This window comes from Podarcis raffonei, chromosome 16, assembly GCF_027172205.1.
Source record: "Podarcis raffonei isolate rPodRaf1 chromosome 16, rPodRaf1.pri, whole genome shotgun sequence".
Classification (NCBI taxonomy): domain Eukaryota; kingdom Metazoa; phylum Chordata; class Lepidosauria; order Squamata; family Lacertidae; genus Podarcis; species Podarcis raffonei.
This window is the reverse complement of record NC_070617.1, coordinates 10,243,269-10,255,712: the sequence shown is the minus strand read 5'-3', so window position 1 is coordinate 10,255,712 and position 12,444 is coordinate 10,243,269. Positions and strand designations below refer to the sequence as shown.

General features: G+C 43.5%; 1 protein-coding gene across 3 annotated transcripts in view; it reads left to right on the top strand.

The window, feature by feature from the left end:
- The window catches only part of ASH1L (ASH1 like histone lysine methyltransferase), a 72,700-nt gene that overhangs the window by 2,058 nt on the left and 58,198 nt on the right, over nucleotides 1–12,444 (top strand). For all 3 annotated transcript variants that reach the window (XM_053369093.1, XM_053369092.1, XM_053369091.1), the window contains exon 2: nucleotides 7,304–7,831. In XM_053369093.1, coding sequence (XP_053225068.1) covers nucleotides 7,406–7,831 — 426 coding nt within the window. In that variant the 5' untranslated portion in view covers nucleotides 7,304–7,405. The remainder of the gene's footprint in view (nucleotides 1–7,303; nucleotides 7,832–12,444) is intronic.

The window sequence follows — 12,444 nt, the reverse complement described above, 5'->3', positions numbered from 1 at the left end:
CTTTGTAGGAAATCATCACAGTGTGTGATGATTTTTCTCATACACAAACACATGTGTTTTGCTTCATGTACCAGTGTTGTTAAACTCGCAGCCAATCGCTGCTTCTCAGCATGGCTACACATGGCAATAGATCATCACACATGACAAACTACATGAGGCTCGCCATCTAATTTGTCTTTTCTGAATTGGCCTCTGGCTTCTATGAGGCGGAAAGAGGTTCTTGACAGTTAGGTCGCCTCCTTAGAATGGCAGGTGAGAGGTTGAGGATACTGGACACGTAGTTTTGTAGAAACCCAATGTCATTGCGGACAGCTCTCAGTATCTGGGAGGGTCCTTGTTCCTTGCCTTGAGAAACTGCAAACTTTTTTCAAGGGTTAATGCTCGGATAGCTCTTTATTTAACCCTAACTCTTCGTTCCTTACTTCAAATGATAAAAACCAAGTACTTTCCATCTCCCTTACCTCCTCCTCCTCAAATATATATTCTTCTGCCAGAATTTACACTGTCAGTTTCTCTGTACAGAGGCCTGTTCTCTCCCCTGCACCACCACTTTTTGTTTTAGTGTTGTATAAAAAAGTATTATCTCTGTAGAGAAGGCCTGCCTTAAGAGGTACCTCTTGAAATATTCCTCGTTTGTTTGGCAACTGCTGCGGTACCTCTCTTAGCATTTTGCATATGAGCCCCCCTTTCTTTGATGTCTAATACATTTATCCTTTTATGCATTTACTTACAAGTTGTGTTGTGCTTGGGACTATAACTGCTTAACAGTCAGGTTTTATGTCATTTTCAACTTGATCTTTCAGACTTTCAGTTACAACTTTTCTGTTTGTAGCTCCTCCAGGCAGAGAACATGCCCCTGCTGCACTTTCTACAATGCCTGATGTATTGTAACTATTCAGTACCTGCTATGTAAGAGCAGCTGCTATAGCTCATCCTTCCACTAGAAAGCTTAAATGGCACTACCAATGGTCTTCTGTCCAGGCCACATTTCCTTAGAGTCATAATTGTTGTAGGATTAGGTGCTTCCAGCCCAGTTTCTGGACCCCTTGTTAGTTATGTGCCTTTCAGCAAAACTATAACTTCTGACCCTCTTAGGACTGCTTTTTTGTGTTGCTTTCAGAAGTTATGGCTTGATGTATGAATGTGTAATTTTGAAAAGCTAAGTGCATGCATCTGTTTCTGAGAGTTGAGTGTCATTCATACTTCATGTGCATGTGGAACTGAAACAGTGTTGTTTAATTACTGCATCTTCCTCTAAGGAGCTCAGGGACGGGTGTGTTTATCCCATATTATTCTTCAATTGACTGGCAGGGTAGGGTAGACTGAGGTTTGAACCTAGTTCCAGCACTCTTGTCTTCCAATTGGACTTTCTTACCCCTGCTATATCTCACCTGTAATTATAGAGGGATGCACTGGATAGATGGCTACTCTTACCAACCGCTGGTGTTGGTTTTCTAGAAAATTCTGAATTGGGAAATTTTCATATGCAAACCAGGGTAATCTTCATAGGATAATTTGCATTGGGGAAAAATTTATCATGCCCTAGAGAGTAATCTAATTTGGCATGTTTATTTTACTTGTATTTAGTCAACAAAGCTAAACACGTTGAAACTGCCAAGCTTGCCTAATATTGTATTTGCAGTTGGCACCTATTCATTGTATCTAATGAACATATGACATGGGAAAACTTCCATGGAAAAAGAAAGCACTTGGAACGTTCTGTGTGTGCAAACTTTCCCCACTCCACATCATTGCTCTCAACCCTTATTAGCATGATTGATCTATACAATTCAGAACTGGCACCTTTCCCATTCTCCATGATGGATAGGGGCCCACTAACATTAGCCTGACTTACTAACCAGTCATTATTTGTGATATGAAGAAGGTGCAAAACAGTGGAAGTCTTTTCTGCTGCTTGGAAGAGAATCCTGCAGTCTTACTCAAAAACATCAGTAGAAATGAGATATTTCGTGTAGAGATCTGTGTGGTGCTGGGTCTCCTGCTTGCAAGAGGGCTGGTTGCACTTGCCTCTTGGGAGGTGGTAGGTAGATCTGTAGATGCCTGCTGGTGGGCACTAAAAAGATTTCATATTCCTACATCAATGTTTGGTGGCCAGAAAGATACTGCCTCTGTTCCACTTGGTACCTGCATGGCAGCATCTATCTCTTCTGGCTCATGCTGGCCCAAGGAATCCTAAAGGACCAGCTGGAATTGTCAAGGAGAATTGCTGATAGTGATATTTGCAGTCTTGATGGGGATATTCTATCCCTAGTTTCTTGGGGGGGGGGGAGGCCTTGCCACAGACAGAAAGTTCCTCATTACTAATTTAGAGTGAACTGTTTGAAAAGTTAAAGAAATCATTTCTATCTTTGTGCTATATTTCAGTAAAGGCATTTGGAGCAGGATTGTAAAAAAAAAAAGAAAAAGAAAAAAAGTCTTAGGTGTGCGCCAAATGTGGAGCTGAGGGCATAGGAGAAAGTTTGAGATGGGTAAATACCGGTAGTTTTGAATGGCAGATGGGTTCCCATAGCATTCATTTTATTGCCTGCTCTAGATGGGTATTATACTCCCTTTGAAGGAGCAGGTTTGTAGCTGGGGGTTCTTCTGGATCAATTGCTGTCACCTGAGGCACAGGTGGTCTTAGTGATATGGAGTGAATGCCATCAGCTTAAACTAGTGGCTCAACTACGACCCTATCAGGATAGGGATAACTTGGCTGCAGTAATCTATGTTCTGGGAACCTTAAGACTGGGCTGTTGCAATGAACTTTATGTAGGGCTGCCTTCGAAAATGATTTGGAAGCTTCAGTTAGTACAGAATGTGGCTGCCTGATTGTTGACAGGTTCGAGGCAAACAGATCATATATCACCAATTCTGTTATAACTACACTGGCTGCCTGTAATCTTCTGGGCCCAATTCAGAGTGCTGGTTTGATCTATAAAGCTATTTACAGCTCGGGACCCCAATATTTTTTGGAACATCTCTCCTGGTATGAACATAACCAGACCCTTACATATTTTACTCAGATCCTTTGTATGAGGGAGGATCAGAGAGTGGTGACAAGGGAGAGGACCTTTTCAGTTGTGACTCCCTGTTTGTGCAATATTCTGCCCAATGAAGTCCACCTGATGCTATTGTTGGCTTCTTGACTCTTGATAGACTAAGATGATATTGTTTTGTTATTAGTGTGCTGCCAACAGTTCTTGTGGTTGTTTTGTGGTATAGTGTATTTCTATTCATGTTTTAAGTGCATTGTAAGTCACTAGGAGGCCTTCAGTTAATAAGCAACCAACAAGTCTAATGGTTCTGTGCTTGAACTGAGAGGGAATGCCAGATGTGTGTGAGATCCTATGCTTGACCAAGGCTGCAATTTTGAGTACCGGCAGCTCCCCTGCCCCCCATTTACACATGTTCAATATGTGCGTGATTGCATCACGCTGAACCCAGAAGTGACTCGGAAACTTCATAAAGACCTCACGGAAACGTCACTAAAAGGGTGGAATGGGGGTGATGTACTTGCAGGCTTTTTCAATGGCTTTCATTTATACGTGATTTCACTGATGTGCACGGTGCCTCGGAACATAACCCCCGCGTAAACGAGGGGCTGCCTGTATGCTGATAACCTTTTAATGCAATCCTAGGCATATTTATTTAAAAGTCCCTTTGAGATGATTGGGGCTTCTGTCAAGTAAGTGTCCATAGGAATGCAGCCATAGCCCTGCTGAAATAACTATTAACCTTAAAAACATATTTGCAAAAGATACTGGTCCACTTTGAAAAAGATAACTGCCCCCCACCTATATTTTTTGTTTTTGTTTTGTTGATACTGGTGCTAGGGGGATCCTTAACCTTTCAGTCTATTAAAGTAGAACTATCTGCTCACCTGGAGGGAATTCTTATTTGCCATACCTGCCCAGATAAATTTCTGTTTGTAAAAGCCTGAATTAGTGGTATGCATTTTTGGGTAAAGGATTGAAATTGGTAATGCTCACAAGGTCTTCCCCATGTCTTTGTGAAAATAATTATAGACAGAGGTGCCTCCAGTGAGCACGTGTAATGGGGACTGAGAATCACTGGAAGAAACCCAGATGCCTGGTCACTTAGGATTTAACATTTGTTGCTAGAGGTTTGAAGTGTTCATCCAGCTCTATATGGGGCTGGCACCTTGAAAGCATATCTCAAATGTAGCAGTAGCATTAATAGCATTATTAAGGCCAACTAGAAAACCACAGAATGATGAACAAGCTCTTGAATTCCCCACAGCTCTTAATCCAGTTGTGGTGGGGAACTCAAAAGCTTACTTGCTGCTTCATAATACTTTTAGTTGGCCCTGAGAAATGCACTGCCCTGTTGCTATTTTTGGATCTGTTTTCTTTCTCTCTACCTCTCTCCCGCCCCCAACATTAGAACTACATGTCTACCTGCAGTTTTCATGTGCTATTAGTTCAAATAACTATATTTCCAGTTTCAGCAATTGATCCAGAGAGCTGAGGACACAGCACTGGCCAGATAGAGAATGGAGGAAAGAGTGGCTTGATCGGGGCATATGTGTATAAACCAACTTTCCTCTGAGGAGCTCAAGATGGCATTCATAGTTCTCTGCTCTATTTTCTCCTCACAGCAACCCTGTGAGGTAGGTTATGCTGAGAGTGAGTGACTGGTCCAAAGTCACCCTGCGAGCTTCATGGCTGGGTAGGGATTCAAAACTTGGTCTTGCAATAATAGCTGTTAACAGTATTTATTATGCAGCCAAGTTTGTAACTAAAGGGGAAAAGAAGTTTGGCAAGCCAGACTGATAGCTGCCGAAGTGAAGGCATAGAAGCACATTGTTGTGGTATAGAGCTGGCATAGTACAATGACCAAGAAACTGAAATGTAAGTTGGCATGTCCTCACCTCTCACCTCTGACATGAGCGCACTAGGGGTTATTAGGCAAGCCACTGTCTCTCAATCTCTTACACTACTCCCAGTTTGACACTATAAAAGTAATAATATTGACTTGCTGTAATCCTTGCAGCTCTGTAAGGTAACACATGTGAAGCTCTTTGAACACTCAGAATCATAGCATTGTAGAGTTGGGAGGAACCCTGAGGGCCATCTAGTCCAGACAGATGGCCATCCAACCTCTGCTTAAAAACCTCGAAGGAAGGAGAATACACTACCTCCCAAGTGAGTTTGTTTCACTGTCGAACAGCTCTTACTTCTGGTATGCCCCGCAGAGGACCTTAAGGTCCACGAATAACCATAGTTTAGAGGTCCCAGGCCCTAAGGAAGTCAGACTATCCTCCGCCAGGGCCTTTTCAGTGATGGCTCCGACCTGGTGGAATGCTCTGTCCCATGAGACTAGGGCCCTTCAGGATTTAACCTCCTTCCGTCGAGCCTGTAAGACAGAGCTGTTCCGCCTGGCCTTTAATTTGAATTCAGCCTGATCTTTTATTTCCCTTCTCTTCCCTTCCCTCCCCCTCCCCTTTTATGAAGATTACCCACTCTGAGACCCCACAGCTAATTCTCCCCTGGCCTTCTCGCTGGCCCAAGTAGGACTAATTCAGCCAGCTAGCCCTGGTGATTATCTAATGCTTATTAGATGGATTTCCCCTAAATTGATTTCTGAACTTTGAATTTTATTGTTATTCATGTTTTTATACTGTATTTTATGCTGCTTTTACAATTAAGTGTTTTAAATTTGTTGTTAGCCGCCCTGAGCCCAGTTTTTGATCCTGGAAGGGCGGGGTATAAATAAAAATTTATTATTATTATCTATTACCAAATGTGCCTTGTATGTGTCAAAACTAGAATTCAAATAAGAATACATTCCAGGTGTTCCAAGTCATGCACCCCACTCCACCTCACATGCTAATCATAAATATTAAGAAACGTGTTCAGAAGGAAGCAATGGGCAGGAGTTTGGAGCTGGAGAGGGGATTATTGGAGAAGTAGTGACTTGGTTTTTGGTGTGTATCTCTAAGGCAGGCATAGGCAAACTCGGCCCTCCAGATGTTTTGGGACTACAACTCCCATCATCCCTAGCTAACAGGACCAGTGGTCAGGGATGATGGGAACTGTAGTCTCAAAACATCTGGAGGGCAGAGTCTGCCTATGCCTGCTCTAAGACTTGCGGTACTGTGGCCATCCCTGTTGCGTTGGAAATCACAGGGTTTCTGCCTCAGCTCACCTGGTGAAAAGTGATACTATAGGAGGAGACCACTAGAGGGCATCTCAGGGACTTGTGCATCAGAACTCAGTCTGGATGAATGAAGGAGGAGTGCCCTAGGCATTTAACAACAAACACTTAAATACCACTATAGAAACACTTAGATAGCAGTATTGCAATTACAGCTGTAACAAGTATTGTGCAGCGGTCTTTGTAAGTTTGGCAAACCAGATTGACAGCTGCCTAAATAAAATAAGCTTTAGGTAGAAAAGAGGAAAGTCATAATTAGTGAGAATTTCCGTCAGACGTAAAAATGCATGAGATACCAATAGTTAACTGGGAAATGAGGCATTTATAAGCCGTGTGGAAGCTCTTAACATTGGATGTCTTTATCACATTTCTGCCTGTATCTTCAAACATATCTCTGCAGCCACAAGGACAAGAAACTTGTTCTTCGTTTCTAAGCACCATTTAACATTATATGCTTGTCCTCCTATGCAATGGATCGGAGCCTGCTGTCAGTTCACCAGTTCAGGGAGCTCTTCTGAAAAAGTATTTCCCCTTTTATGTGGAAATGGCTGCTCTGTATGTACATATTAAAATATTTATTTCCTGCTTTTCTGCCCCATAACGGGACCTCCCAAGGTGATTTTCAAAAGAATGAATGTTTCAAACGTAACAACAAGAACTTACGAAACAAACTACGCATGCCACTTGGAAATGTATGGAAGAAAGATGCCATATAATTCAGTTTCTAATACTTATTGGTGTACAGATCTCACCCCTCTTCCCATATTAACAGAACAACCTGCATTTGTTGGACCCCATGATAACATCATGGCATGTGTGTGGCTCCAGATTGAGCTCATGGGTTGTTTGTAAATTGGCACTTACCTGGTCACCTGTGATGAATAAGAACTACCTCCAGGCAACCATCCTGGGAAGCTTTACACTAGTGAATTGGGGGGGGGTGTATTCTAAATGGCTACAATAAATATGTATAGATGGGCTGTTAACTTTGTGCGCTTCCTTGCAAGGCCCTGTGTGTTCCCTTCTTCCATTTCTGTTTGAAAGCAAACAGCACAGAATCTGTATTCCTCTGGCTCTTGAATAGTCTATATTCTGACTGTCATCCCTTCCCTTTCTCCCACAGTGAGAAGATGATGGCTGCAAATTTCTGGAAGGATCTGTCCATGGACCACACAATCAATCTGCTTTAAAGTAATAGTAATTATTTGCAACTGCACGTACTGTAATGGACCCTCAGAATACTGCTATGTTAGGGCTGGGCTCTGGTTCTGAAGGGTTTTCTGGGAAAAGCCCCTCTGCGGTTGCCACAGGCGCGGCAGGAGGCAGGAGGGAGGCGGAGCTCGATGGTAGTGCTAAGGAGGAGGAAGAGAAGAAGAAGAGGAGCTCGGAGGGGAGTGGCGGCGATGAAGTTGGCAAGGATGAGAGTCTGTCGGATGCCCAGCAACAGTTTTCTGTGAAGGAAACAAACTTTTCAGAGGGGAATTTGAAGCTGAAAATTGGCCTGCAAGCCAAGAGAACTAAGAAACCCCCTAAGAACCTGGAAAACTATGTCTGCCGGCCTGCAATAAAGACCACTATTAAGCAGCCCAGGAGGGTGCAAAAGGTTGGGAAGATGATGGAGGAGAAGAGTGACCCTGGCCCTGCAAAGCAAGTGAGTCATGTTTGCAATTCTCAGATCTGGGAAAGGAGTGGGTGGGGGAAAAGAGAACAAAAATGGTTACAGGTGCTGGATGCCGGTAGCTCCGCAGGCACCAATTATGCAAACAGAATTTGAAATCAAGGGCAGAATTTAACATCTGGAAAAACCTTCCAATTCCCCCCCCCCCCATTTTTCTTTTTTAAGAGATGCGGAAGAAGAAAGAGAGCTCTAATGGAGCCTTCAATCTTGGGTCACCTTTAAATCTCAGCCTGTTGCATGGGACCCATTTCTTTTTTAGGATGATGATGATTAGTGCAACGCCACACACCTTGCAACCAAGCACACAATGTAGCCTGTTCTACCTGCTACAGTAGAATGCTTCTTTGAAGCCTAGCTTGCAGGGGCTGGGGAAAAGACCCTGTGGGTTCCAGGGAATGCCTCTAGGGATCCTGGTGTGCCTGTAGGCACCACAGTGGAGGCCCTTGCCCTAATGAGTTTAGACCATAGCCTTTGCTCACTCCTTGTATTTACTGTGGCTATGTTACTGTGGTAGTGACAGGAGTAGCAGCTGAAGCCAGCATTCCATTTTTCAAAATGAGCGCAAAAGTTTGGGGAAACTAGGGCAGCATGGCGAAATCTGCCATGTCTTCCCCAGCTTTTTGGCACTTTAGAAGTAATTTTGGTTAAATTGCTTTCTGTCAGTCGTTGTCCTAGCTGATGTTTTTCCATGTTAGCCGGGCCATTTGTTGCCAGCAGCTCCTCCTTCAGATTCTGCTACTGGACGTAGCAGAGTAGAGCCGCAACCTAGTCATTGTAGGAAGTCATTGTGGCATCTGTTTGGCTATTGTGAGCCTTTGGATTGATTTTACATTTTTATAAGAGGGCAAAATTCTTGGTTTCTCAGTTCTTACGTTGTGGAGCAATTCTTTTATTTCCCCAGGGGTTGATTTGAGTGTTGGCCTTATAAGGGTAGTGCCAGATTAGGAATTGTGGGGAAAGTACAACTCTTGCACTTGTCCCTTGCTGGCTTTGTCTGTTCTTTCCCTCTCATTTGTTGAGATTTATGTAGTAAATTTTCTATTCTTGTATTCTGTGAGGCATCACAAGTGCTAATGTTTGGTTTCAGAGTTCAGCCCATTTAATCCATCCTCCCCCAATTTATGTAGTCCTCATCATTCCTGACATGCTGATTAGAGCCAGTGGGAACTGAAAACATCTGGAAGGCACTGCATTGAGAAAGGCTGACTTAAAGTTTTGATTGACTCAAAAGGTGTCCCTAATTAATCAAGGAGGAATTCTTTTAAAAAGGGTGCAGATGTTAAGGGTCATCTTAGGAAGTGATAGTCCCCTGTTTCTTGTGCATAGGAGGGAATACCTCCTTTATGATGAGACATGTGTCCATCACCTGAAAATAAAATGGATATTTTTATTTACATCTATTGTGCATGGCTGTGGAAACATAGCTGATCAATCAAAATTCATAGGATTGATCAAATGAGATCTTTAATTGGGCAACTGTTCTAAGAATAATGATTATAATTACCATATGGGGGATTTAGCATAATAATAAAAAAGACAATCAATATAAGAACAAACAAAATGCAAATTGAAAGAGAAGACTGAGATCTAAAAGGCCTGAGAAAGAAAAAGTTTTTATACTGATGTCTAATGGATTGGTTTGTGATTGCAACTTCCAGGCAGGTTGCTGTGAATATAAGTGATCATTTAGGAACCTGGAACCTAAATTGTTAATTACACACAGCAGCAATGATCGGTGGAACTCCTTTTGCTTCACCTAGGTTGGAATTCTCTTCCAGATTTATAATCCCTGCACACACTTTTATACTGATCCTTTAAATCAGAGTTGGGGAAACCTCTGGCGCTCCAGAAGTTGTTGGACTCCATCAGCCCTGGATTGGGGAAGGCTGATCTAGATGTTGTAGGACTATGTTTTCCATCAGTCCCTAGCCAGCTTGGCCCAATGGTCAGGGATAATAGGGGTCTTAGTTCAGTGACATCTGGAGTGCTCTCAGTTGAGGAAGGCGGCATTTTAACTCTTTTCAGGTAGATAACTATTCCCAGCATAAATTAGGAAGTGTGAGGTCAGACCTGCCCTTCCATGAAGATGGGTGAAACAGCTGCCCCAAGGCTGTGCATTTTGGGTGTCATTTGGGTGTTATTTATCCCTGGGGGCATAGCTGTCCTGCTTTTTGCCTCAGGCCCTGAAGTGGAATTTCCTAATGAGACTGGAAGTTGAACCCAGGGTTTGTGTGGTACAAAAGAGTAATTTAAAGGGAATGACATGGGCCCCTTTCAGTTTGTTTAAGGTTCCAGTTCTGGTGAAGCAAGAGGTATGATTATGTCTGATCACTGGAGGGGCCAGAAAAGCTGATGGAAGGAAGTATGTGACCTGCTGTTTCATTGTTGTTGTCCTTAATTGCTCTTGTAATAGTTACTCAAATACTGCATGAAGTTTTGCTCCTGGAATTGTTTTTTTAATGGATAACTTTGTCCAGGTGTGTTTGTGCATCAACAATGATTGAAAGATAAAAGTGCCAAACTGCAGCATTTCAATACATTGTTTTGGGTTTTTTTTCCTGGCTGTGTGTTTAATATTGGAGCTGGCAGAAAATGGCGACAACATGCCATAATTCTTCTTATTTTTTTTAAAGTAAGAGTTGATCAGAGTTGATTCAGACTTTGTGAGGGCTCATTTACATCATGCAGGAAGCCAAGGCTGTTTCAGAGGTTTGGTATCTCCTGAATCGGTGTTGTCAGTCATCAGCCGCTCTTGTTAACCACTTATGTGCACAGAGCATCTTGTTGGCAGGCATTCTATAGCTACCTTCTGTGCAGTGGAGATACCATTTATCCTAAGTTGTCAGGAATCTATCATTATTTGGGACTCTTTTCTTCACTAGTCTGCCTGGGTTAATCCAGTAGTTAATTTCTAAACTGGTCAAGCTTGGCTCTCAGCCACACCCTCTGATCTAGAAACCATGCCCCTCAGTGGGGACAGAAATATACTCTGTATATGCTTAGAAGTGCCCTCTTAGTGAGCCACATGTTACAGGCTGGGCCCAGCTTCAAAAAACTAGGACAGAAGCTGCAAGGCAAGGGCAATAATCTCCAGAGCACTGGCAGTGTGGTTTTTTCAACCATGAGGACTAGAAGCTTGCCTTTTTTATAATAAAAATGAAAACATTACTCTCAGAATGTCGCTCATATTTGATGTTCGCACAGTGGGAATAGCTCATGTGCCCAGCCCTGTTTGTGCTTTTATTACAGTCCATGCAGGCTGCTTTTTAAATCTGTGTACCAATGCATCTGCCCAAGGCCTTAAAAATAAAAAATCCTTCCTTTGTCTTTGTTTGTAACATGCTCAGCCACTTGGTAGGTATTGGTTGGGGTTGGATTTTTTTTTTTTTTTTTTGCGCTTTCCTGGGAAATCAGAATCCAGAAGCTGCAGCAGCAGAGCCGTTTGTTGCTCGAGGCGCAGATGGGCAAACACAGCCACTGGAATATTCTACCTATTTATAGCCAAGCAGCGTTGATACTATTCCGGTCTTGGAGATGATGTGGAGTCACGAAGGTGACAGCAACAAGCTCCACATTGACAGCTGTAGTGTTGATGCAGTTAAGACAATGGAACAAGATGGAACCTTTGCTTCTGTTCTCTCAAAGCTCTCCGTTTTCCCGAGAAACTGCTGAGCACAGGTATCCTTCCGATCCTTGCAGTGTCCTTGGCTATGCAGGTGAATGCTGCAGAAGGCTCTCCGCTGCTGATGCTGATGCTGCTTCTAGAAAATCACAAGGCAAATGGTGGTGCCCATACATGAAAAAGGGACTTCTGTCCTTCAGCTTTTGTAGCTGCTGAGGGAAGAAGAGGGGGAGGAAGGCGTGAGTGGGAATTGTGTTTTATTCACAGCTAAAGCTCTGCCATGACACCTAAACAAAGATGGTTTGAGAGTTCTGTGTGTGTGTGTGTGTGTGTGTGTGTGTGTGTGTGTTTGCATACATGCATTCAAAGAGTCGGGGGCGGGAAGATGCCAGGCCATAATAAACTTGGACTTGTGCGCAGAGCTAATCCTAAAAGTGTGTTCTGTAGGATGCTGTAGATTTAAAGGTAGGCAGGGTGAGGCAACCATCTTGGGCAGCAGATGCTGGGTGCCATTAAGAGCAGCCGAGAGTGAGATACACAGGCCTGAGCCCAAGGGGCACGTTCTCCTGGGTAACTCCCCTAAGCAATCCCCCTTCATTTTAATATGGCTTGTGCGGCAGAATTTCCCCGTGGTTGGTGTCTTATGATGGCATGAGTCTGGGCCCCAATTCAGATTTTCTGCCACCAGTACCAGAAAGCCTTTGGCTAACAGCCCTATGCAGATTTCATTCCAATCCTGCTATTGACAGTTTAATAATAATAATAAAGGTAAAGGTACCCCTGCCCGTACAGGCCAGTCTTGACAGACTCTAGGGTTGTGCGCTCATCTCACTCTAGAGGCCGGGAGCCAGCGCTGTCCGCAGACACTTCCGGGTCATGTGGCCAGCGTGACAAGCTGCATCTGGCGAGCCAGCGCAGCACACGGAACGCCGTTTACCTTCCTGCTGGTAAGCGGTCCCTATTT